This window comes from Girardinichthys multiradiatus, chromosome 17 (assembly GCF_021462225.1).
Source record: "Girardinichthys multiradiatus isolate DD_20200921_A chromosome 17, DD_fGirMul_XY1, whole genome shotgun sequence".
NCBI lineage: Eukaryota > Metazoa > Chordata > Actinopteri > Cyprinodontiformes > Goodeidae > Girardinichthys > Girardinichthys multiradiatus.
In genome coordinates, this window is record NC_061809.1 from 28295182 (window position 1) to 28321830 (window position 26649).

Consider the following 26649-nt stretch of genomic DNA (forward strand, 5'->3'; position numbering starts at 1 on the left):
AGTTTGACAGGCTTTGGTTTAGGAGTCGATGGTTTTGATATGGAGACTTTTTCAATGATTCACACTCATGTAGCTGGTTTATTTTCTATTGATGCAACCATCAAATTGGGTGTGAATTATTACAATTTACGTTTACAATTAATTACTTAAAGTAGCTATGTGAGGTTAGAAGTCCAGTGGTGTCCAAACCTTTTGCCACGTGGGCCAAATCTGTCAAGTTAAAAGTCACAGTCTGCAAAAATATACATTTTTTATTTATTTTTATTAAGTTGTTTGTTTTCAACTCGCCAGCAATAAAATGAATAAATTAAATTATAATGATGTAAATAAGTCTGATTCCTGTAAAAAACGGATCCGTAGATCTTTGCAGATCTGAAACATAAACAGGATCTTGAAACGTTTGAAAAATGACAAAACAAACAGGATTTAATGCCTAATAATTTAGACATAGACGGTTTTCTGTGACCTTCGTCAAGATTTCTAGGATTACCGCTGACTTCTCGTTTAAAAACTCCTGCTTAATAAGATGAACAGTTTATGTTGTACCTCACATTTTTGTTTTAAGATTTAATTTTGTCTGCATCTGTTTTGAAGGGCCCTGCATCAACGACAACTTTACCCAACATTTTTTTAAACAGATCTGCATCAAGCTCCCGATCAGATGGACCTAATTTGTGCTGTTCTTGAAATGTAGTCCAGGGGCCGCAATAAAATCAGTCCAAGTGTCGCAAATAGCCCCAGGGCCGCACCTTGGACACACCTGTTATAGGTCAAACCAAGACGATCCATGAAATAATGAAAAATCTTCACACACTCTGAAAGAGTAAATGTCCTAAAAACAATCAGAACAGCCTAATCAGAAATTATATATCTGTTAAAGTATTTTCCTTATAATTATTTCAGGTGATTTGACTCTAATTTTACAATTCCCTCTACTTAAGTGAAGTAAATCCTGCATTTCTTCTGTTAAATTATGTTGTGTCATATTTAACCCTGTTTGATCCTCAGTGTCAGTCAGTCAGTCATTTTCTACCGCTTATTCCGTCACGGTGGCACAGTTGGTAGCACTGTTGCCTTGCAGCAAGAAGGTCCTGGGTTCAATTCCCGGCCTGGGGTCTTTCTGCATGGAGTTTGCATGTTCTCCCCGTGCATGCGTGGGTTCTCACCGGGTACTCCGGCTTCCTCCCACAGTCCAAAGACATGCCTGTTCAGTTAATTGGTCTCTCTAAATTGACCTTAGGTGTGTGAATGAGTGTGTGCATGGTTGTTTGTGTGTTGCCCGGCGATGGACTGGCGATCTGTCCAGGGTGTACCCTGCCTCTCGCCCATAGACTGCTGGAGATAGGCACCAGCTCCCCCCGTGACCCACTATGGAATAAGCGGTAGAAAATGACTGACTGACTGATCCTCGGTGTCTGATAATGGCTTCTGTTTATGTGACAGAAACTGCTTCAGCTCTTTGTAAACACACCTGCAGCTCCTCCTTTTTGTTCTTTGTGTCTGTTGGCTTTTATTTAGAGGACATGAAGTAGGGGCTTAAAATAAAGACATAACAGAAACTCTGGATCATAATTCCTGAAGACGCCAGCAGTAAAGTCTTAAAGCAGCTGTTTTTACTCTGAAGGATGATGGAAGATCGCTGGCAGGTTGCTCTGACGAAGATTACACAGTCACTTTTTCCATACGCACACACAGCTGGCCAGTTATTTAATCAGACTGTAAATTAGGAGCTTTGTGTTAGCAGCGTTTCCTTATAAAGCAGTGAAATAAAGCCATAGCTGCAGCTCCTCTGACTCATCTGCTCTGCACCGTCTTGGTAGCCCTACCCTGAAATTCTTCTGTAGGTTTGCATTCAGCTGGAGAAAATATTTCAGTTCGCAACATGCAGGAGTAAAAGTGTTTCATTGTTTTAACGTGGTGGAAAGAAGTTTAAGTTTTGGTTTTTAAGCTCACAAAGGTACAATATAACATTCTGTAAATCGGTCAGATTAGATTTGCTTACTATTTTTAAAGTAGAAAAATTAGGGGTCCAAATACCTTCAAACAGCTCTTCTCTGCTTTTATATCACAAGATAAATCTTATTAGAAGTTAACTTAACAAGTGGCTGTCACTAAACTAATAAATGAAGAACACGAAAACATTTTCTATGGGATATTTTAAAAGCTACATATCCTCTCACAAAAAACCGACTGACTACATAATTAAATATCTAGTAGCAAGGTTTTTCTGTTTAAATCTCATTAAATGCCACAACACCGCCTCCTGCTGACATAAATTAGTGCTACCGTGAAATGTTGACGTATTAGTATTAAATAAATCCTCTTTTTCAACATTTTTGGCCGTTCTGCTTTCAAGATGTTGATAAATTTGATTTTTGTTATCCATTTTAAATATTCAGCTGAGATAGGAATCACTGCTAAGGAGGAAACGGACTTCCTAATGATGTCCATCCCTCCATTCTCATTTTTTCAACCAGCCCCCAAATATGGTTTGGAGTCATTATTTTCCATGAAAGAGGAATCTCCAGCAAGATCCTGTCAAGATCTTCCATTGATAAATGCCCTATTAGCTAGTAGCTAACTGTACTCTGATTGGATAGCACCGTCTTCTAATCAGTGTTAGATTTTTGTATGTGAACCTGTTGGAGGATCGCTGTTGCCTCCACTTCATCCTGAGCTTTATCTCACATCCTCCGGTGCAAGTTCTCGGTCTGATGTACTCATTGACCCCCAACGTCTCACCTCTGATGGTGACACCAGAGCTGCTGTTCTGGTTTTATGAGGCTTGCAGTTGGTTGCAGGCCTTTTGCCCAGGTTAAACGCTGCCCTTTATCTCACCTCTGTCTAAACCAGGCTCTAGTCCAGGCATGTCCAGCTCCAGTCCTCAAGGGCCAGGCCCCTGCAGGTTTTGGATGTTTCCTTGCTCCAACACAATTGATTAATATGGCTGAATTACTTCCTTCATGCCACTTTGATCTGCAACGAGCTTTTAATGAGCCATTCATTTAATTCAGTTGTGTTTAATTAGGGGAACATCTAAAACATGAAGGACACCAGCCCTTAAGGAGTGACTTTGTACACCACTGCTCTAGTCCCAGTTGCCCACCAAACATTCAGCCTTAACCCCATGACCCATGCCTCCTTCACTCCTAAACAACTTAGTACTGGTGGCCTATTCCAAGGGAACACCTTTGATCGGTGACTTTCGGGCGCAAACATCCAAACTCCAACCCCAGAGTGGTGCAACCATTTGCAAAAAGGAGGCAGCAAGGGCAAGTAGATCTTCTTATGCAATATTTTCCACTTTTATCTTGATGGTTTTAAGTAAACACTGTGAGAAAACACATTTTACATAAAAACTCTTGTCTTTTTAAGCAAACCTTTGGCAGCCATCAACGTTTGCCCTCATTGACATGCCTTGATCAGTGTTTTTATATGGATGGCCTGCTGATAATAACCAGGGTCCAGCTGGAACTCCTAAAGTCAGTTGGAAGACATCTCCAAAGGGGTGGAGAACAAACAGAGTAAGATCTCGAGGGACTACCTGGTTCATACTGACTGAAGACAGCAGATGTAACGAAGCTACGGCAGTATTGAGAAGAAGTAACATTAGTGTAGGGGTACACTAACCAGAGCTCCATAAACCAAGCTCAGACCTGGCACTGAGATGAAGACCTGTTGCCAGCAGTCTCTAGAAGCCCTTCAGTCCCAACTGGAAGACATCCAAACCTGAACTAGACAGCCATTAAGTAGAAGCCAATCTGTAAACTAAAACAATCAAAGAATAAATCATTTGGACCTGTATTGGTTCTGTTATACTGTGCAGAGAACACCGACTCTTTCAATGACGGAAACTTTCCTAATGCACTGAAGCTTTCATGTTGGCATGTCTGCAGGGAAGATCGTCATCGATGGGATCGACATCTGTAGGCTTCCTCTGCAGACCCTCAGGTCTCGACTCTCCATCATTCTCCAGGATCCGGTGTTATTTAGCGGCTCCATAAGGTACACAAACACACACGCCTTCTGTGTATCCTTTCTGATAACTCTGTCCTCCCAGAGGAGTCATTATCTTAAGGCTGAACTACATCACTCACCACAACTTCCTGTTTGTGTTTCTATATTTGTGTTACTTGTCAAAGAACCAGATCAGGAACTATAAACTGTTTGATGGGATGCTTGGATTTTAATAAAGCTTCTGGTTTCCTGCTTGTCTCTCCTGAATCCTCAGATCTTCAGTGCAAAAATGAATTCATTCACTCTCCAGAGTTAAAACTAGAATATTCATGTTTGTCTTCTTTTGTTTGCTTTTTCCAAACAAGCATTTAAATGATTGCAAGTTTAAAAATCAGCCTTGTTTGTGAACTAAAACCACTGCAGGACGGAAAACTGGAATTTTCTCCTCTTGTTCGTTTTACTCTAAAACTTAAACAGCATCAAGAAGTTATTTTTACCTTCAGGTCAATGAGCAACAAAAGCATAAAAACTAAAATAAATCCATAAATCCACGGACCAGATAGCCATCGTCATCTCCTCAAGGACGCTTGCTGTTTAAATGTAAAGCAGAGAATTCTGCAGAAACTGTTCTAAAACTGTCATCATTGAAAGTCCTGATCCATTTCTTCAGATTTTCCGTTTAAGCAGACAGACTTTCTTGTAATCTAAAGTGCTTTTGATCAACAGTTTTTGGGCTTTTCAAAGGTTTCTAAGAGATTGTTTTTTTACCTAAGCTCCTTAATCACAAATTTTCTGTCCTCCACCGGGTCATTTTTAGGGAATCATTCAAGCAAAATAAAGGTGTTTCTCCTCGACAAGAACCCTAACTCAGGATTCTACCCCAGAAAATGGGCCTGCTAGGGAGTTGGTACTTTTAGTATCTACCCTGAACTCTAGGGGGAGCTTTGTGACGTTAGGGTGCTAAACAACTGTAATGGTCTAATATAACCTGCATTTCATTTCAGTGATCTCCCAGTTTAAGTTCGTCTACAGTTGATAGTTTCTGTTAACTCTAAATTACACAGCAAAAGTAATTCACATTTTTGTTAGCAAACATTTAAATCCAGTCACTAATCAGGTGTTTTACATTGTTTACATACAAGTACTGTATTAAAATCAGCCATAATTCAGTAGAAATATTAGTTAAAATAATTTACTAATAATAATAATAATCTACTACATCAAAAACAACATTTTTGAGATTTTAACTGATAATGTTATATTATTTTACAGCACAGATACATTGAGATAGAAAGTAAAACAACCACAACTCCTACATGATGTTAAATTATGATCTAATTAGGAAAAATCATCCCAGGTTGTCTAGTTAAAATGCATCTTAAAGCTCTTAAACTCAACAAATGAAGCACGATTTGCTCCCACATACCGGACAGCATAGAGAAAATTAATTTCAAACTGGATTTCTATTGTTTTCCTGATTTTATTTAAGCCTTTACTGCACAATTTGTAGTAAAAAAATTAGCCCAGCTCCACATGAAAAGGCTGACATATCAGGGCAACTTGTAAGGGCTGCAACTATGCCGGTGGAAAAGCTTTTGTGCTGGCCTGTAAATGAAACTTTCAGAATATGATCTTAAGATGATCCCAGTAAGCAAACGGTTTTATCTGAAATAAAATGGAAACTAATTAAATATGCATTGGTTGAATTTTTGGCAGCGTTAAAGGTCCGTCCCAGCTGTGGGGTGAGTGGTTTAACACCCAGTGGGAACTCCGACTTGGACCTAATCCGACTTTTATCACAGACGTCACAAGCAGAGGAGGTTACTGGAAAGACGAAGGACGCTGTCTCCGTCTTCTTCTCCTCGTTGCACACACTCTCATGCTCTGTGTGTTTGTGTTACCAGATAATTTGTTATAAAACACAAAGATCATGTGCTGTTTGTTTGGACAGTTACGCTGATATCTGGTGTGTGCAGAGAGACAGAGCGAGTGTGTGTCGCTTTGTTTATGTGAACGTGAGGCTGGGGTGAATGGTCGACAGTAACTGCTTCACGCCGTTTCCCTTGACGTTACTAGATGTTCAGATCCAGTAAGAGTCACTCTGACTCAGACACACTCACTCAGAGAACAACATGAACATTAATGCGGTTAAACTTTCTTTTTTTTTTTTTACCGTGTCCTGTCCGGCAGAATATCGCTCAGAACTGTTGTCTGAGTGCCAAGAAATTGCCCAACAGATTTACTTTCACAAGCAGAGCATCACAGCTAATGCTTTAAAGCTCTGCTTGATATTTATAGAAGAAACTTTATTATAAACTTCTTTGGGAATATTTCAATTATTACGGACACGGAGACTGAAATGAGAAGGAAAAAATAAGCTCAAAAAAGAGATAGATGGGGGGGAAAAGGGGAGAAAAGGAGGGAAGAGTGGAGGAGAGAAAGAATGATGAAGAGAATACAAGATAACACCCTGCTTGCTTATACACCTGCAGCTGTTTTTTTTTAACAAAATAGTACACGGTATTTATGAATGTAAAATGTACTTAGTGAGAGGTGCAGCCCAATATAGAACATCTGTGTATCTGTCAACACCTGAAGCTTAACACCTGTGAGTATGAGTGTGGACGCGCTTTTGTATACAAGGTTTCTCCACACAAATATGCAATAGCGAGTTTGAGGACCCACAGACCTGCCCCATGGTCCCTGGACGGACACTGAGGAGATCCGAGCCACAGACATCTAAAGTCCCCCCCAAAGCACAGGAATCCCAGGAGAACCACCGCCAGGACTACCGCAGCCCCCCCAGAGAAGAGCAGTGGAGAGTCCCAGCAGTGGAGAGTCCCAGCACCCACAGTGCGGAAGCCCCAGGGAGCCGCAGCGACGAGCCCACAGGACCCGCCGGCAGCCGTCCACGCCCGAGCAGATCCAGCCATGGACCCAGAGGCCCAAGACCCCGGGACACACCACCCCCCAAGCAGAGGCCCGACAGAGCCCAGGGGGCCAGGCCCCGGCAAGCAGCCACCGGGAGTGAGCCAGGACACACCAAAGCACCCAGCCCCAGACACCGAGAACCACAAGTACACCTGCGGGCAGAGACTCCAACCACCGGCAGGCGGTGTGGCGGGGAGGAAGCTGATCCAGGAGAGGGAGCAGTCCAAGACCCAACCTATCGCAAAAAAACAAAACAAACAGGCACACACAGTCACAATCACCCACTCCCACCCTCATGCATACACATAAAATTACTCACACCCAACGTAAGGATAAACAACAATGGACGTCATACACTCTCTCACACTCCCCATGCATACTATATACTCCCAGGTCCAGGCGCCGCTACCCCCTAGGGGCAACCAGCCCTCGGACCCAGGATGTGGTCCCCTTCCCTCCTGGGGCAGAGGCAGGCAGACAGCGCCGGTACTGCCCAGACCCAGCGGTTAAACTTTCAAATTCTCTCTGCATGGCTGGAAATTTAGCAGGACTTAAATGAGTCTAAGTGGAGAAAATAAACTGAGTATCTTTTTAGATTTTATTGCAAATCTGCATAATGTTGTAAACGATGATCAGGAAGATTCGGCAACTTTTATAAATCTGACTCCAAAATTTTGTCTGCTGGAAGGTGAACCACCACCCCAGTCTCCAGTCATCTGCAGCCTCTAATGGGTTTTCTCTGACCAGGTTCCTTGTCTCTACTGAAGGCAAACATTCCCACAGCATGATGCTGCCACCATGTCCCACTGTTGGGACAGTGTTTTTAGGGTGATGTGGAGTGTTTCCTCCACTCATAGCTTTTTCCATAGAGGTTAAAAAGTTTAATTTTGCTCTCCTCTGACCAGAGCAGCTTCTTCCACATTTTCTGTGTCTCCTACATGGTTCGTGGTAAAAGGAAAACGGGATTTTTCTATTGCTTTCTATTTGCCGCCAATATTGATCTATTCACTTATTTACTGATTAGGTGATTTCTGAAGGCTGTTGGTTGGTTGGAAGTAAAATAATAACTGATATTTTACTGAAATGATGTTGAAATGCATCTCTTACTAGTTGGTCATTACTCTGTAGTTAACTAATTAAACTAAAATCACTATAAATTCATTTTGTTGCAGGTTTAATCTGGATCCAGAGCGTAAGTGCACTGACGACCGCCTGTGGGAGGCGCTAGAGATCGCTCAGCTCAAGAACATGGTGAAGGTGCTGCCTGGAGGACTTGGTATTTTAATAATAACTCGTCGGTCATAAAGATAACCTTAGGTGTAGTAAAGCTTTAGTACTGAGCTGTTTCTCTGTGTTTAGATGCCATCGTGACAGAAGGTGGAGAGAACTTCAGCGTTGGACAGAGGCAGCTCTTCTGTTTGGCCAGAGCCTTCGTCAGAAAGAGCAGCATCCTCATCATGGATGAAGCCACAGCGTCCATAGACATGGCCACGGTGGGTTTCTCCTCCATCATGTTTGTTACTAAAGCCAGGGGGGGCAATGGGACACCCTGCTACAGCCTGGAGGCTTTTCTAACATATTCAGACAGATGGAAATTTCATAGCAATTTTAACAATTAAGAAAAAACCTATCAACACAAATAAACAGTAAAAAAGAAGAAAAATGTTCTTTGGACAGATGAGCCTAAAACTGAATTATTTGGACAAAGAGAGCCTCATACCAAGAGGGAAGCATGGTGGTGGAAGTATCATGGTTTGGGGATGCTTTGCTGGAGCAGGACTTGGCCCGCCCACCATCATAGAATCCATCATGAATTTTAAATTTTGCAGTTTGAGGAAAATAGGAAACCATCTGAAGTGGAACTGGACCCGTAGAGGGATAAACCTCTTCAGAACCGATACCAGAGACTCAGGTGTCTCACTGAAGTTGTGCCCAAATTTTTTCCCCTGCTAGAAAACTGTTTTTATTTCATCATTTGTTTAATGAGTAAAACCAGATATTCTTTCAGTGTTTTCATTCATTTTGTTTTTATTCTTTAGTTTAAAGAATAAAACTCAGGGTTTCAATATTAAATTAGTGAAGATCACCTGTCCTCAAAGAAAATAATGTCTTAATATTATCAAAATATTTCTGAGTTTCTGCGAAAAGTTATTTAAAAACAAAAGTCAACCAAATGCTGTACAACTTTAAGAAAATTAACAGACATAAGAATGAGTTTGAAGGTAGAAAAAACATAATTTAGACAGGTTTAAAAGCCCTTCTAAATGAAATTATAATCAGTTAAACTCAAGATAAGCAAAATATGATTAAATAAAAATAATATTGGTTAGAAACTTGAATTCATTTATAACCTGACAGAATATTGACATTTGGAGTTGCTGTTCCCATTTCTGACTCAAAATATTTAAAATATGATGATATTTTATTTATATTTGGGAAATTGTGTTTCATTTAAAGACTAATTTTAATGTTACTCTTAAACAGTCATATTTGTGCATTCATAATGGTTTGGGATTGGAGCTATTTGTCCTGAAAATCCGTTATGTACCAAGAATTTTATCAACAATATGTCCACTCTTGCTGTGCTCTGTATTTGCTGTATTTATATGTAAGAGTCGTTTTGGATTACTCATGATCGTTCTGTGCAGGAAAGCATCCTACAGAAGGTGGTGATGACGGCGTTCGCGGACAGAACCGTCGTCACGATCGCAGTAAGTTTTCAGATCCGTTTCTGTTTGGCTGTAAATGAATCAGACAGGAAGCAAACCTGTAGAGATAGATGCAAATCTGCAGCTTTTTCCCTTTAAAGTTGCTGCATCAATCACTACATTTTACCATTAATCACCTTTTCATGATTTTTTCCTTCTTCACACTAAATAGATTTTTCTGCATCCTCAGTTTTTAACAAATATTAAAAACATTTAATGTAAAGTTCGTTGTCTTTTCCCTTTCGTCTCACCTGCTTTTCTTTTTCTGTTGTCATGTTATCTTCCTTCTTCCATCCCCTCACCTTTCTCCTATTCTATACCTACTCCTACTGTTCTCCATTTTTCTCCTAATCCTTTCTTCCATTCGCCTTCTGTCCTCTTCGTCCCGCCACCAGCACCGCGTCTCCTCCATCTTGGACTCTGAGCAGGTGCTGGTCTTCTCCTCTGGGATCTTGGTGGAAAGTGACTCGGGTCCCAACCTTCTAGCACAGGAGGAGAGCCTCTTCAGTGTGCTAGTGAGGACTCACAAGTAGACCCGGATCAGCTCAGACCCAACTCTCCTCCATCCTCTGTCCTCTGGTTTCTGTCTGTTTTCCTGGCTGAATCCGAGCTGGAGTCTGAGTCTGGGTCTGCTAAACCTTTGCTGCCACTGACTGCCTGGTTGGTACCAAATGAACTACTGCATGCTCTTTGATAAGCACTTAACGCTCATGCAGTTCAATTTAGTGATACTACATGTCTTCTGATCTCATTTTTATTTAAAACTGCATGTGTTGCTTCAGTTGATAAAGAGAGTTGATAAAGTGACTCATAAAATCAAACTGTCGTCTGAATTTAGACGAGAAATCAGGATTATTTTGTCAATGTGGTTACATTTCCTTGTTTTCAGTATCACAAATCTTTTAGGTAATAGATTTAGGCTAATTTCATCAGGGTTCCTCCACATTTTACAAGTCAACATGTTTTTATTCAAAACTCAAGTTCTCTGTCCTTTTTGTGTATACACAGTCTTATTTAACCTGACGGAGTTGGTATTTTGTTGCTTTTTACAGTTTTTTCACAAACGCTATTCAAGTTTAATAATCTTTCAGATTTTCCCACAGAATGTTCATCTTATAGTGTGATGATTGTTCTGACCCGGTGAAATATTCAGAGCCTTTTGGATATAAACGTCTTTCATGGCGACACTTTCATCTCCACATGTCCAGGTTCTACATCCATATGTCTATGTTTCTGTCTCCTTCCAGCCAATGTGTCCCTCATTGCTGTTGGACTTACAGTTTTCTGTCCAATCAGAGCCCAGCATGTGGAGAGACACGCCCACACTCTCATTTACTCCCCGTAGATTTCAGCTCTGTAGAAACTGGACCTGAAGGTTCTGTTTAATGTGTCTGAACTCCTACAAAGATGCTGTTGGACGTATAAAATTTTACAGATGGGACCACTAAAAGGTTCTGCCACTCACTGTTTTCGCACACCAATGTTTCTGTTCCCCTGCGTATTATCAGAAAAGGCGGGAATCACCATAGCAACCAGTGACTCAGCATTTACTGATTACTCAACAGGTTCATTCATCCCTCTGACGTAAATCCGTTACAATTACCCCCCCGTTTGGCCCTTTATAATTTAATAACTTGTCATATCAGACTGAGAATAAAGTGAAAGCCTCTCCAAACTTTAACTAATACATAATAACTTTGAATATTACAGATATAGATTCTGATTTTCTAATGAGCTTAAAAGATGAAAATTGGAGTATTTTGATTGGTTAAAGATAAATTAAAACCCCCAGCGTCACTAATAAGGACAGATTTAGAAAAAGAACCAGTCTGAAGACCTGAATCCTGCTTGAAACAGGAACCTAACTTGTTTTTGTGTGTCTGCAGCACCGTGTCCACACCATCCTAACAGCTGATCTGGTCATTGTGATGAAGAGAGGCAACATCTTGGAGTACGACAAACCGGACACTCTGCTGGAGCAGGAAGACGGGATGTTTGCTTCGTTCGTCAAAGCCGACATGTAGACTCGCAGTCGGTTTTGAACAGATGACAACCAACAGACTGATCAGTTTGATCCTTAAATCTTATTTTTTGCATGGAGGAAACAGAAACTCCACTTAAACCAACAATACAGCAGGAAGCTGTGGACAAGCTGAAATAGTCAACTGGACGTGTGTTATTCCAATGAAATTCATCTTGGATCACCAACATAAACACATTGGGTGTGTTTTATGTATGTTAGCAATTAGACCTACTAGATTATATACAGAGGTAGTATAAAGTCTAGTGCCCATTATAAACAAAAATGACGTTAAAGTCTAGATAAATTTGCCTCATTCTGTTCTGTTTTTTTTTTTTTTTTTGCATTTACCAGAAATACTCTGATTTCAGATACACTCAAGATGTATCAACAATGAATTAAATTAAACCTAAAAGTTTCTTGTGAGGTTAGAGGTTTGTCCCACATTATTAGCTAGCTTGACAAGTTTTTGCAACTTATTATTCTGTCTAAATTACTCTAATTACCTCCTCCCTCTGGGTTTTGAGAATTTTAGTGTACTTTAAAAAACACAAACAGTTTGACCTTTTTTGTGACCTCGACCTTTAATTTACTACTAATGAAAAGGATTCCAGGTTAGAAAAGTATGTCCAAATAGATCAACATGCGGTTAATTAAATTTGTTTTGTTTTGTTTCCTCTTTTCAATAAATTCCACAAATAAAACAGAGTAAGGTTGTATTAATCCAACTAAAATCCTATATTCAACATCCTTTAACTACAAACACACTCAGGAAGATGTGGATTAATCCGCCACATTAAGTTGTCGCAGTTGATTTCACCATTTCTTCTTGTTTGAGTTTTTCTTTTCTGTTCTCTGTGTAAACATGTGATGTTTTGTTTCAAAGGTTTTAAAACGTCTGAAAGACTTTCACCAGCTGTTGTACCTTTTTGGGATTTATGAACATTAAGTGAAATATGGCCTGATTTTGGGGTTGCAACACAAGATCCTGGACGAACCCCCAATTGTGTTACCTCTCTGTGTCCTTTGCTGAGTTTGTACAGAGACTAAGCCTTTAGGTCTTTTTGTAATGGCAGAATTTTTACACTGTTCAACTTTTGCATATTTCACCACTATTATCGTTTATACTCCTTGGCACAGATATTAAGCAATAATAAGTCAGGAGGTTTGAATGTTCGCCGGTGTCTGGTGCTTCATGCAGTTTTTCTCACTGTGAAAGAAGATTTTTGTTTGTATTTTACACTTAGGTTTGTTGCAAGGTTCTACCACAGAAGTACCACTGATAGAAATGACTGAACTGGTCCCTCACATCCTGGAAAGAAAGACGATGAAGAGTGAACAGCAGATTGTTGCGACCTTTCATCAACCGTGAGGTCTTTTTAGGGATGTTTTTGATTCTTAAAATAATTCTTATCCCCGTCTGACTCTTATTGAGGCTTAACTTGGAATGAAAAAGATCTTCTTGGAGAAACACCACATTTGCTTAAATTATCTGCCAATCAATAAGTTTGATGTAAAGAAGGCGAAACAAGACCAGAAACAAATAGTTTTTCTTCACTCAAGCAAAGAAAGTTTGATTCATACCTGAAAATATTTATGGGGCAGTTTTTAATTTATGCCATAATAAATATGGCATCCAGTAGTAATTATGTTTTTCATAGTTTTCTTTTTTATATATAGTTTAAAACTGGTTTAAAATGTCTTGTTTTTGTCTTTTCAAAATATTAAGATGAAAATCTGCAACTATATTTGAATTTGTGCACAAAGTAGAAGCTAGATGTACCTATTTTAGGGCAACTTGTACCAAAAGTAATTTTTTTTGGTAGTTTCAGTTAATGTGGGATCTGCCTCACTTTTTGCCCTGTATGCTGAGGATACTCTGGTTTTTTTTTATTTTTTCTCTGGCTTGATCTCTTCAAATGAAAACTTTCAAAACCAAGAAATCTGCAGTTTGTTTGTGGTCGCCGTCACTCGGCTCTATCAGCCGTATTTCTGTGCAGACTTTAGTACGAACACTGTAAGGTGTTGCGGCTCCACTCGCAGCCGCTGAACCTGCTGTCTGTCTGCAGTCATGCTTTGCTGAACTTTTTAATCATCTTGGAGGGGTCTGAACCCGCCGAAAGCTCCTGGGAGCTGGAGTGGGGATTTTTTTTTGTAAAGTTTGATTTAAACATTTTCTAATGTGATAAAAACAAATCTGTTTTTCTCTTCCATCCAGTTTAGGTTCAAAAGGCAGCATTACTGCTCTCTGAGCCCAAAGTTTTTATAAATGCTGGTTGCTTAAATTTTACTAAGAAGGGAACAATTGGTCTTTCTGAATTAAAGTGACTGTTGTATCTTTGTGCTATAAACAGACACAAAATCAGACTAAACTAAAAAAACTATTTTAATCTGCTGCCAGCTTTTAAAATATTTTATATAATTAATGCAAAGAACAGCTGTGGAAGTATTTGTGGAAGTAGTTTGCTGTCAGGTTATAATCCTATAATAATTGATCATCAGCAAACTCATAAACTAAAATGACTTGATATTCCAGACTCGCATTAGTTTGCCGTCTCTGCTTTTATTTGAGCTGAAAGTATAAACAATCATTTAAAGTTGTTTATAGCTTTTCTTATTTACCAAGCACTTCTAAAGACTTTGGTTTCGTTTTTTTATGAGATCATTTTGAATCTAAATTGTTTTTATAGCCTTTATAATATTTCATTATAGTTCCACCTGTTGTTGCACCATTTTTTCTCCTTTTTCCCAGAATCACTTGTTTCTCTGCCGCTGTCGGGTCTTTGTTTTCTTGGTAATTGATTGTTTTTTGAATGACATTTTATTTGACTTTAGGACATCTCTACTGTACAGAGAAAATACCAGATTTATTAGATCATAAGTGTTTTTTTAAAGACATTACTCTGATGTTTTATCTCAAGAAGTTTCTGCTTTTTGTCTTGTTAAAATCCGCTTCAGTCTCTGCCTTTTTCCATTCACTTCAACTCTTCCTCTTCTGTTTAGATCCATCTTCTACCTTCGTTCTTTTATCCATATGACCAACACTAACTCCTGATCAATCTTTTGCATATTTACAGTTCTGCATTTCTCTGCTGGACTCCTAAATGTTTCCTTTAAACACAACAAACTGTCTTTGAGAAACGACGTTAATGAAAACAAAAAAGGTGAATTAGATTAATGTGACTTAATTAAAAGTTTGCATGATCAGGTCTATGCAGAACATCTCACTTGTTCTGAATTCACATAACTGTTAATGATCTTAAATGTAAGTTTTATATGATTTTTTGTGTGAATTCTGTTTGCATATCTAAAGGTTTTCACAATATAAAACAAATGATTTTTATTTGTGCCTATATTTTTTACACATGAAATGACATTAAAACTGTTTTAAGTAATTTCAGGCTCTTTGTTTTCCAACCAGTAGATGGTAGAGATGGGATATGCTGCTAAATGGCGCCCTCTGGCGCTACTTCTGTAAATCGCTTTCACAGAAATGAGAGTTAAGACTGGTATTTTTGATATTCATGATGACTTGTGCTTTTAATTTCTTGGCTTAATTTTTCATAATAATTAAAGGCAAATCATAACTTGCAGCATGAACACGAGCGGAATTGAGGCTTTTATCTAGTTTATGGTTTTCTTTTAGGTCTGACCTGCCAATTACAATATGGACTGATTCTGATTTTTAAACCTTTTTTAACCTTTATTAGAATTGTATTAATCTCAAAATGCGTTTATAGACCGCAAATAGGGATGGTTTGTGGTTTTCTTTTTAGCTATGATTGGATTGAAGGTCACCAATTAGAGCCGATTAAGGAAACTGGCAGTTTGCGATCTTCGTCCTGATCTCGGTGCGATTGATTGATGTATCGCAACAAGTTTCTATGTCAAATTAAATAAAAAGCAACCTTATAAGATGATATTCAACCATCTGAATGTTTCAAATTGAATATCATTTGGAAAATCTGGGATTAATCGGCCATGAAATCAATTTCCAGCAGAATAAAATGTATAAACTCGGATTTCCGGCATATAATGCGTCTTAATAGGCTTAAATGGTTTTAAAAGCCCATAAATTAAAATGCATATTATGCTGTAAATAGATTTTAGAATCTCTGTTACACACAACTTGTATAATTTCCTCGCCTCCGACTGTGCTGGTGGAGTCCTTGAAGGCAGCTGCAGCTTCCAGTCCTGTTCGGAACCGGACTCTTGGAGTTGGACGACGTCAACAGGACAGAGGAGACTGTTCCAGCCCTCAGAGGAGCTGAGCAGAGGCGGTGCGCAGCTCTCAACCCGACCAGACCCCAAAATAAAGTCGGGAGGTTAAAATCTTTTACGCATTTTGGACATGTTTCCGCGCGTCAGGGCGCACTGAGGGACGTTTTATTTGGGCTTCAGGACAGCAGCAGCTGCTGAAGAAGAGGAGTAAGATGTTGGCCAGGAAAAGCATCATCCCGGAGGAGTTCGGTCTCCCGGGTCTCGCGTCTCGGATGCCCCGCAAGCCGGTGTTCAGGGACCGGGTGAACAAAGCCCGCTTCATCGCCAAAAACGGCTCCTGCAACTTGGCGCACAAGAACATCCGCGAGCAGGGCCGCTTCCTGCAGGACGTCTTCACCACGCTGGTGGACCTGAAATGGCGCTTCACGCTTGTCATCTTCACCACGACCTTCGTGAGCAGCTGGCTGCTGTTCGCCATGAGCTGGTGGCTGGTGGCCTTTGCGCACGGAGACATGGACCCGGAGCGGCAAAACGAGACCCACTGCGTCACCGACGTCAAGTAAGAAATATCTCCAAGACGCAGAAATGTGAAAACGTTCAACCTTTATCGTCAAAGTAGGGTTAATGTAACATATCACTTACTTCCACCGTCTTCTTCCTCTCTTTTCCTATTTTAAAACGCTGCCGAGGAAGACGAGAGGGTAAAAGAAACGTAGATTAATCATGTCAGGGAGTTATGAAACGGAAATCTTTTTGTATTTTAAGAACGGATTATGTTCCCGAAACGTTATCAGATTCCTCTTCTTACTTTTCTTTGGTTTGAAAACATTTTAGTGATAACTGGCTCCTAGAAATCATAAATATGTTCACTGAAAATCCCTATTTGGATACAAATCAGGCTCAAATGCAAAGTACCTTTTAGTAAAAGTCTCTGAAAATGTTTTAGTGTGAAACTTTATTTTCTCAACTAACACAACTACTATTAATAATGTGGAGACAGTTGTAGTTTAATCTTAACTCCTGGTTTTGACACAGATAATTACGGCATATAAACTGTATTTATGAGTTAACTTTAAGGGGTTTCTTTAGAATGCTTCATATCTCACTTATCTAACAGGTGTTTAATGTTTATTTGAACCAGATCTTGCCAGGTTGCTACTTGTCTGTAAATTGGGGTCCCTCAAGGTTCTGTTTTTAGACCAGTTCTGATCTTGCAAAATGTACTCTCTCTATGATGCAATTGTTAATCCATTTTTAAACATCTCATATTTCATTTATGCTGATGATATCCAACTTCACTATTGCTTTATGAGAATCCAGGATCTCTTAAATTACAATTGAACAGATTCAGCGGGCTAACATGGAACATTGGCTTAAACTACTCAAACATTAAAGGATATTTTATGTATCAGCTTCAAGACATCAAATATTGTCTGTTTCAGACTGAGTATTCTGCAGTGGTGATCCAGGCTTAGTTTGACATTCATAGGTGAAAGCCAAAGAAAAGATTACTTTATTCCTTTAAAATGACTTATAAAAGTCACAGGTACAAGTGTAGAACAATTGATCTGCTCCAATTGAACCAGCAATTCGTGTAAGTAAGATCTGTGTGCCAGTCAATCAACGTGCACCCTTCCTTAAATACAACAGAGGTATTATCATGCAGTGGGGTAGATTCATTGCCTGAACTCAGCTAACATACAAAAAACGTTTTATGCAGATGATTACGCAGGTATTTTACAATAAATGTATAAAAACAACATCTAACAGCACAAAAAACTATGAAACAGAAGGTATAACTGATGTAAAACGGTCAAAATGATCTAAAATTATTTTGTTCTTTCCCTATAAAACATTTTTTGTTTTATTAAAATGTAACTTGTTATTGGCATATTCTTTTAGAATAAATGCAAAGTTCTTTAAAATATCTGGCTTTCCCTTTCTCTTTCCTCAGGTCGTTTATTTCAGCCTTCCTGTTCTCCATCGAGGTTCAGGTGACCATCGGCTTTGGAGGACGCATGATTACAGAGCACTGTCCGGCTGCCATTACTGTCCTCATCTTGCAGAACATAGTGGGACTCATCATTAACGCCGTCATGCTCGGTAGAATGCAAATGTTGTGCCTTCGTTTTTTTCTAACATTTCTTCTGACATGTTAGTTTTAAACTGTAAAAGTGGGAAAGTTCTTATCAGCAATGCTTCCATTTCTAACATTTAAAGTTCGAAAGTAAGAGAGGAAGAGTAAAAATCTGCTCTCAGTTTTCTAAAGGTAATCTACCAGGATGATGCATCTCTTTTCAGGTTGTATCTTTATGAAGACAGCCCAGTCCAACCGCCGAGCAGAGACGTTAATCTTCAGCCGTCACGCCGTTATTGCCGTGAGGAGCAACCGTCTGTGCTTCATGATTCGCATTGGAGATCTGAGGAAGAGCATGATTATAGGAGCAACTGTCAGATTACAGGTATTTGGTTTGTTAAACTGACTTCTCTTACCCTCTGAAGATTTAACTGCTTAAGTCCTGAACTATTTTGTAATTCTCAGAAAATAATAAACTAACAATAGCATTAACAGTTAAAAAAAATGTCAGATATGAATTAAAAATTTCAGAAACAAATATTTTTTTTTACTCATACTTGTCGTCTTCCGCTTATCCGGGACCGGGTAGCTGGGGCAGCAGATTCAGCAGAGACACCCAGACGTCCCTCTCCCCAGACACCTCCACCAGCTCCTCCGGGGGGAGCCCAAGGTGTTCCCAGGCCAGCCGAGAGACATAGTCCCTCCAGCGTGTCCTGGGCCGTCCCCTGGACCTCCTCCCGGTGGGACGTGCCTGGAACACCTCCCGAGGAAGGCGTCCAGGAGGCATCCGGTATAGATGCCCGAGCCACCTTAAATGGCTCCTCTCGATGTGGAGGAGCAGCTCTACTTCGAGCCCCTTCCGGATGGCCAAGCTCCTCACCCTATCTCTAAGGGAGTGCCAGTCCACCCTATGGAGGAAGCTCATTTCAGCCACTTGTATCCGGGATCTCATTCTTTCGGTCATGACCCAAAGTTCATGGACCGGCACAGTCCCCCCATTACTGTGGCAGCCGCACCGATCCGTCTGTCGATCTCCCGCTCCATTCTTCCCTCACTCGTGAACAAGACCCTGAGATACTTGAACTCCTCCACTTGAGTCAGGAACTCCCCTCCAACCTGAAGAGGACAAGCCACCCTTTTCCAGTCAAGAAAGATGGCCTCGGACTTGGAGGAGCTGGTCTTCATCCCAGCCGCTTCACACTCGGCTGCGAACCGCCACTAGAGGTGCTAGAGGGGGCCAGCAGGACCACGTCATCTGCAAAAAGAAGAGACGAAATCCACTGGTCCCCAAGCCAGACCCTTCCGGCCCTTGGCTGCGCCTAGAAATCCTGTTCATAAAAGTTATGAACAGGACCGGTGACAAAGGGCAGCCCTGCCGGAGTCCAACATGCACCGGGAACAGGTCCGACTTAGTGCCGGCAATGCGAACCAAACTCCTGCTCCGCTCGTACAGAGACCGGATGGCCCCTAGTAAAGGGCCCCCGATTCCATACTCCTGGAGCACCCTCCACAGGACATCACGAGGGACACAGTTGAATGCCTTCTCCAGGTCCACAAAACACATGTGGACTAGTTGGGCTAACTCCCATGAACCCTGTAGAGGGTATAGAGCTGGTCCAGAGTTCCACGGCCGGGACGAAAACCACACTGCTCCTCCTGAAGCCGAGGTTTGACTATCAGCCGGACTCTCCTCTCCAAAACCCTGGCGTAGGCCTTACCAGGGAGGCTGAGGAGTGTGATCCCCCTGTAGTTGGAACACACCCTCCGGTCCCCCTTCTTATGAAGGGGGACCACCACCCCAGTCTGCCAGTCCAGAGGCACTGTCCCCGACCGCCACGCAATGTTGAAGAGGCGTGTCAACCATGACAGCCGCACAACATCCGGAGACTTGAGGTACTCAGGGCGGATCTCATCCACCCCCAAAGCCTTGCCACCGCGGAGCTTTTTAACCACATCGGTGACTTCAGCCTGGGTGATGAAAGAGTCCAACCCCGACTCCCCAGCCTCTGTTTCCACCACGGAATGCGTTATGGCAGGATTGAGGAGATCCTCGAAGTACTCCTTCCACCGCCCGATAATGTCCCCAGTCGAGGTCAGCAGCTCCCCACCCCCACTATAAACAATGTTGTTGAAGCACTGTTTCCCCCTCCTGAGGCGCCGGACGGTTTGCCAGAATCGCTTCGGGGCCAACCGGTAGTCCTTCTCCATGGCCTCACCGAACTCCTCCCAGGCCCGAGTTTTTGCCTCTGCCACAGCCCGGGCCGCAGCACGCTTGGCCTCACGGTACCCGTCAGCCGCCTCAGGAGTCCCACAAGCCAACCACAGCCGATTGGACTCCTTCTTCAGCTTGACAGCATCCCTTACTGCCGGTGTCCACCACCGGGTTCTGGGATTGCCGCCGCGACAGGCACCGCACACCTTACGGCCACAGCTACGGGCAGCAGCATCGTCAATAGATGCGGAGAACATGGTACACTTGGACTCTATGTCTCCAACATCCCCGGAATCTGGTCAAAGCTCTCCCGGAGGTGGGAGTTGAATACTTCCCTGGCCAAGGGCTCCGCCAGGCGTTCCCAGCAGACCCTTACTATGCGCTTGGGCCTGCCAAGTTTGTCCGGCTTTCTCCTCTTCAAGCGGATCCAACTCCCCACCAGGTGGTGATCAGTGGACAGCTCAGCCCCTCTCTTCACCAGAGTGTCCAAAACATTCGACCGAAGGTCTGATGATACAACAAAGTTGATCATTGACCTCCTGCCTAGGGTGTCCTGGTGCCAAGTGCACTGATGGACACCCTTATGTTTGAACATGGTGTTCATTATGGACAATCCGTCACTAGCACAGAAGTCCAATAACAAAACACCACTTGGATTCAAATCGGGGAGGCCATTCCTCCCGATCACGCCTCTCCAGGTGTCACTGTCGTTTCCCACGTGGGCGTTGAAGTCCCCCAGCAAAATAATGGAGTCCCCAGGAGGGGCACTATCCAGCACCCCCGACAGGGACACCAAGAAGGCCAGGTACTCCGCACTACCGCTCGGCCCTAAGGCCGAGACGACAGTCAGAGATCTATCCCCAACCCGAAGGCGCAGGGATGCGACCCTCTCATCCACTGGGGTAAACCCCAACACGAGACGGCTGAGCTGCGGGGCAACAAGCAAACCCACACCAGCCCGCCGCCTCTCCTCGTGGGCCATTCCAGAGTAGAAGAGAGTCCAACCTCTCTCAAGGAGATGGGTTCCAGAGCCCACACTGTGCGTGGAGGTGAGCCTGACTATTTCTAGTTGATATCTCTTGACCTCCCGCACAAGCTCAGGCTCCTTCCCCCCCAGCGAGGTGACATTCCACGTCCCTAGAGCCAGCCTAAGCATCCGGGGATCGGGCCGCTGAGGTCTCCACCTTCGTCCGCCACCCAATCCTCTTTGCACCAGTCCCTCACGGTTCCCCCTGCTGGTGGTGGGCCCACTGGGAGATGGCCTTGCGTCTCTCCTTCGGGCTTGGCCCGGCCGGGTCCCGCGAGGAGCAACCCACCAGCCGCTCTCCGGCGAGTCCCGACCCCAGGCATGGCTCCAGGGTGGGACCCCGGCTCCGCCATACCGGGCGACGTCACGTGCCTCGATATAATAGTCCTCATGAAGGATTCTTGAACCGCTCTTTGTCTGACCCGTCACCTAGAGCCTGTTTGCCATGCGAGGCCCTACCAGGGGCATTTAGGCCCCAGACAACATAGCCTCTAGGATCATTCGAGCACTCAAACCCCTCCACCACGTTAAGGTGGCGGTTCAAGGAGGGTTTTTTTTTATCTTAAGTTAAAAATTTTACAGCCAGTGATGTTTGGTGATAACACTTATGGTAACATTCATTCAGAAGCTATTAAGTTAAAAAATAACTCATTACTGAAAATATCAGATTTTCACATTTAGTTTGCTGTATAAAACAAATTAATTAATTAATTAGAAAAACACAAGAACGACAAAACGTTTGCTAATTTTTTAGCGTTAGCTAAAGAGATTGTCGCTGCTTTAATTTTCCTTTTTGTATTAAAGAAAAATAGCGTTTAATAATAAAAACCTTTTGAGACTGAGTTTGTTTAATTAAAAACATTTTCTGTGGTTTAAAAAAAAATATGTATATTTCTGTGGTTTAAGCTCATTTCATCTAAAGCACAAAAAACCAAAAGTTAATTAGCTTTTAGCATTTAAGCAAAGGAAGTTTGTTTTAATTTTCACCAGCTTACGTTGGGACAGATAAAGGCTCGTGTTGCTTGTATCCAGAGTCTGTTTCAAACATGTTTTAAGTGTATATTTAATGTTTTTGGAATGCTTGAAATGGTTTAATAAAAACTCTCAGGTGGTGAGAAAGACCACCACACCAGAGGGGGAGATGATCCCCATCCATCAGATCGATGTACAGACTGAGAGCGCCGTGGCCAGCAACAGTCTGTTCCTCCTCGCCCCGCTCATCATCTGCCACGTCATCGACAAAAACAGGTTCAAACACAAGACGTTTCTGTCTCTAATGAGGACCCGAGTGCTTCGGCGTAAACGGTTTATCTGTGGGGAGTTTGGACTTTACAGACACAGATAGAGGAAAATATTTCAAGCCTTTATTTCTTGTCATTTTCATGATTCTGGCATACAGATGATGAAAACCCAACGTTCAATGTCTCAGATAATTAGAATATTAAATAAGATCAATAAAAAGGATATTTTAAACAGAAATGTCAGGCTTATAAAAACTGTTAATTTCTAAGCACTCGATACTTGGTCTGGGCTCCTTTTGCATGAATTATTGGCATGGAGGAGATCAGCCTGTGGTTCTGCTGAGGTGTTCACAAAGTCCAGGTTGCTTTGATAGCGGACTTTAGGTTATCTGTATTGTGTGGAGTGAGCAGAACCCCATGGATTCTCTATGGGGTTCAGTCCAATTTGCTGGCCAATCAAGCACAGCAACACCATGGTGAAGCCGAGGCCAAAGAGATTGAGTCCATGGGTGTTGGGAGGAGAGTGGAAAGGAAGTCCAAACAAGGCTTGAAGCGTGATGGACCACCAACAGCTCCCTTCTCGTTTGTTCTCTTTTTCCATTTTATTCCGTCTCTGTATGTTAATCATTCTCCTCTGGGAAAATACATAGAAGCTTGAATCACGGCTGTTAGGTGGAAGATTCAAAGGAGGAGCTTTTGGGCGTTTTTGAACAGAACACCCTGTAATTCCCTGTTTTTTAAATAAAAACTTTCTCAATTATTTTATTCACAAACCCTCCTTTCTGGGAGTTTCTCTTTGGTACATGTCCTTTCTGGTTTCTGGTTCCCTGACTGAGAAGATATTTAAAAGCATGTGCTGAGGTTTTAAGGGTTAACAAGTTACCCCAAAGTAATTTTGCTTGACAATCCTCTCAAGGCTGTGGGTATCCCTGTGGCTGGTGCACTTTTTCCTGCCACACCTTTTCCCTCCACTCAACTTTCTACGAATATAGTATTTAACTTTTTCACCAATATACTTATTTTCTGAGACACTGAATTCAGGGTTTTCATTCCCTGTGAGCCATAATCATCAGCACTACAAGAAAATTTGAACTTTTTCGCTATGTTCAAATTTTTTTAGATGTACCTGTTTATCTTCTAAGCTGTTTATTTATTTGTTGCCACAAAATTACTTGAATACTAATTTATGATGTTATTGCTACTTATATAATTTGAAATTTCCTCAAATAATTTGCATCAAAAGCAAGAATTTCATGGTCCCTTGCCTGTCCCTTAGTTTTTGTATTTGCTGGACACTGACATGAAACATTAAACCATGACTTTAAATCTTTGTGTGTCCTCAGCCCGCTGTACGACCTGTCAGCCATGGAGCTCCAGTGCAGTGACTTGGAGGTGATCGTCATCCTGGAGGGAGTTGTGGAGACAACAGGCATCACCACGCAGGCCCGGACCTCCTACGTCTCTGAGGAGATCCAGTGGGGTCACCGGTTTGTTCCCATCGTTACAGAGGAAGAAGGCGTGTACTCTGTGGACTACTCCAAATTTGGCAACACGGTTAAAGTGAGTGCTTAATAAATGTTCACAAATAAAGGTTCTCTGCAAGGTTTTACAAACTCATAAAACGTCTTAAACGTAATAATTACGTTTAGATCATTTAGATCGGGGGATGATGCGTTGTTTTTTAGATCTTTTAGCCTACTTCATGTTGTCAGACATGTCCTGTTCAATTAATTTCTTTATTTTACAGGGCAGGCAGTAATCAGGTCTGAGTGGGGGTGTTTCACAGTTAATTCATAGATTTAGCAAGAGGGGAAATTACTTTTTCATGCAGACCAAGTTGGTTTGGATCATTTATTTCCCTTCATAAATGAAATCATGCTGTGAAAACTGTTTTGTATTTTTTTTCCACACTAGAGGCCTTTATTCTTTGACAGTAGGTAGACAGGAAATAGGGCAAAGAGAGGGGGAAAAATTCGGCAAAGGTCACCAGGTCCGGGACTCAAACTCGGGACAGCCGCATTGAGGACTATAGCCTCTGCACATGGTTGCGCACTTAAACGCTACACCATCACCGCTGCGCCTGCTTTCTGTATTTAGTTAGATATTTCTCTTTCTAAATGATCAATATTTGTTCACATGAAACCTGTAGTTTTCCCACAACGCCTATTTATCTGAGGCTTAAATTGCTGTTTGTGTTCCTGCCTGTCTGATTCTCAGCATTGTTTGAGACTTTTATTTTTACATTAATCCATTAGGGCAGCTCCTCTGGACCCTTTATTTGTTTTTTGGCACTGCTGAATTCAGCATTTCTGTTTTAAACCCCAAAGAGGTTTTAACAAAATGAGGATCGTAGCTCTGTCATAAGAAGTCGGTTCCAGTTTTGTAATGGGCTCAATTGTCAGGATTTTCATGCATTGACTACTTTATTAATGTTAGTTATTAAAGACCACTGTTGTTGTTGAAGGTGACTACGCCAAGCTGCAGCGCTCGGGAGCTGGACGAGAAGCCGTACATCCTGATCCAAACCCTTCAGAAGAGCGAGCTGTCGCACCAGAACTCACTGAGGAAGCGCAACTCCATGAGACGCAACAACTCCATGAGGAAAGGCGGTGGGAGCAGCGGGAGCTTGCGCAGGAACAACTCTGGGCTTGCTTCGCCTAAAGTCCAGTTCTTCACCCCAACTGACGGGGGCCAGAACCTGAACGCCGTCACCTGACATGAGGCCTTCCTCTTGCGGGCTGCTCTGTTCCTGCTGTTAGGGACGAAGACTGTAGGTGCATCTGTTTCTCTGATGGGATTCCTTCTTCTGTTCCTGGCTTTATCTCAACTAGTGTCTCAGTGCTTTTATTGTTATTATTAGTATTATTATCTTCATTAGCAGACGGTTGCACATTTCCAAGCACTGACACAAACACTTAGACGTTTTGGTAGACACCTTTATGGGATGTTTTCTCAGAACAACATCATGCAGCACTTTATGTTCTAACAATATTAATTGACACAACCATGCTTTAGTAAAACAAGTCAGATGTGAAGGTTTTGTTTTTATCATACTTTAACAGTATCTAATTATAATGAGCCAATCACTAATGTTATGTGTTTTTGTGTTATTTGACAATAAATGCACCAACTTGTTAAGAACATGGTTTCAGGTGATCCCCTCAGACCTTTATTGGCCTTCAGTTACTCAAATGTTGCAAAACTCTTTGAATATTTCAGACGTTTCTGAAAATGAAAATAGTTTTTGTGTTGGACGTAAGCTGGTGTGAGAATCTAACTTTATCATAACCTTAAAAACAAATGTTTTTTATTGTTTCATTGCCTTTTATTTAAGCAACAGATGCGCTACTGCTTTTTCCGCCGTTACTAAATAATATTACATGTTGCTGAGTTTCGTCTGTCATAAGACAGACTTTAAATAAAAACGAAATGAAAATAGTTTAATATATAAAATGTTGCCATAGTTTTAAACAAAGGCAATCTATTACACAGATTATGTTTTGACATTGTGCTTCAGGTCTTCAGGTCCCTCTACGCATTAGACATCCATGGACTAATGTCAGGTTGTTGTCCCTCTTTAACCTTCAAAACTGGTTGATTTTTAAAAAATTTTTATTCCACAGGTTTTATACAAACAAAGACATTTAAAGTGAGAAGACTTCATGGATCTGATTTTCAGGTGGCATGAGTCTTTTTGGTGGTTTCAATAAAACAAAGCCCAGGGCATCAGATGATAATGAAGATACCGTCTGGGCTCCAGGTGGAGAGTGCTTTCCTGGTCTCCATGGCTCGGCAGGTGGTGGCCTGGAGCTTAGTTAACAGGGGTGTGGGGGCATGAATTGGGCAGAGTTTGTAGTTGGGAGGGGGTGAGGGCTTTGGACAGGGCTTCGTTGGGGTTGTGTCAGTCCTGCCTTGGGGTGGGCACCCGAGGGTGCTGAGAGGTTGGGTGCTCCTGACGATGCCTGTTGGTTCCTTGGATCGTAGCTGGTCCAGGGGGTCCCTGGTTCTGGTGTTGTTTGTGGTGGGTTCATGGCTCTCAGGCATATTTTTGCACCAGCTGTGGGTCTGAGATGAGCTCTGGTGGGAATCACTGCCGCTTGGCCTCCCTGGGGATACTTTTTCCGGATGAAATGGAATGGTGCCCTTCTTTGTTTGGTCCGTCTGGGGGCTTTGGAGGAGTGTGGGGGGCGTTCTTGCTGCAAGTGGGTTTTGCTGGCACCTGCACAGCACAACCCACCAGCATACTTTTTGTAGA

The 26649-nt window shown here is 42.0% G+C and overlaps 2 protein-coding genes across 6 annotated transcripts in view; both read left to right on the forward strand.

Annotated features, from left to right (window-relative positions):
- Positions 1 to 15011, forward strand: part of abcc9 (ATP-binding cassette, sub-family C (CFTR/MRP), member 9) — a 66298-nt gene extending 51287 nt beyond the window's left edge. For 3 of the 5 annotated variants that reach the window (XR_007042036.1, XR_007042038.1, XR_007042037.1), the window contains 6 exons: positions 3897 to 4005; positions 8061 to 8164; positions 8248 to 8381; positions 9537 to 9599; positions 9992 to 10256; positions 11483 to 11619. Coding sequence is in view for 2 of the 5 variants with exons in the window: in XM_047389626.1 (XP_047245582.1) it covers positions 3897 to 4005; positions 8061 to 8164; positions 8248 to 8381; positions 9537 to 9599; positions 11483 to 11620 (548 nt within the window). In the remaining 3 variants the exon portion in view is untranslated. Of the gene's footprint in view, positions 1 to 3896; positions 4006 to 8060; positions 8165 to 8247; positions 8382 to 9536; positions 9600 to 9991; positions 10257 to 11482 lie in introns of all 5 variants that reach the window. The other 2 variants (XM_047389626.1, XM_047389627.1) reach the window with 1 other exon arrangement.
- Positions 15012 to 15801: 790 nt separating this feature from the next.
- kcnj8 (potassium inwardly rectifying channel subfamily J member 8) lies at positions 15802 to 25539 on the forward strand. The gene is made up of 6 exons (XM_047389209.1): positions 15802 to 16396; positions 17792 to 17940; positions 18139 to 18299; positions 22262 to 22401; positions 23738 to 23954; positions 24859 to 25539. The coding sequence occupies exons 1-6, from the start codon at positions 16050 to 16052 to the stop codon at positions 25108 to 25110; spliced, it is 1266 nt and encodes a 421-aa protein (XP_047245165.1). The 5' UTR covers positions 15802 to 16049; the 3' UTR covers positions 25111 to 25539.
- The last annotated feature ends 1110 nt before the right edge of the window (positions 25540 to 26649 follow it).

What these genes read in the sequence shown, in the direction of transcription:
- kcnj8 (XM_047389209.1), top strand. Translation starts at nt 16,050, where the DNA reads ATGTTGGCCAGGAAAAGCATCATCCCGGAGGAGTTCGGTCTCCCGGGT. An exon ending in CATTAACGCCGTCATGCTCG is followed by an intron (nt 17,941 to 18,138) that starts GTAGAATGCAAA and finishes ATCTCTTTTCAG; the next exon opens with GTTGTATCTTTATGAAGACA. An exon ending in GAGCAACTGTCAGATTACAG is followed by an intron (nt 18,300 to 22,261) that starts GTATTTGGTTTG and finishes AAAAACTCTCAG; the next exon opens with GTGGTGAGAAAGACCACCAC.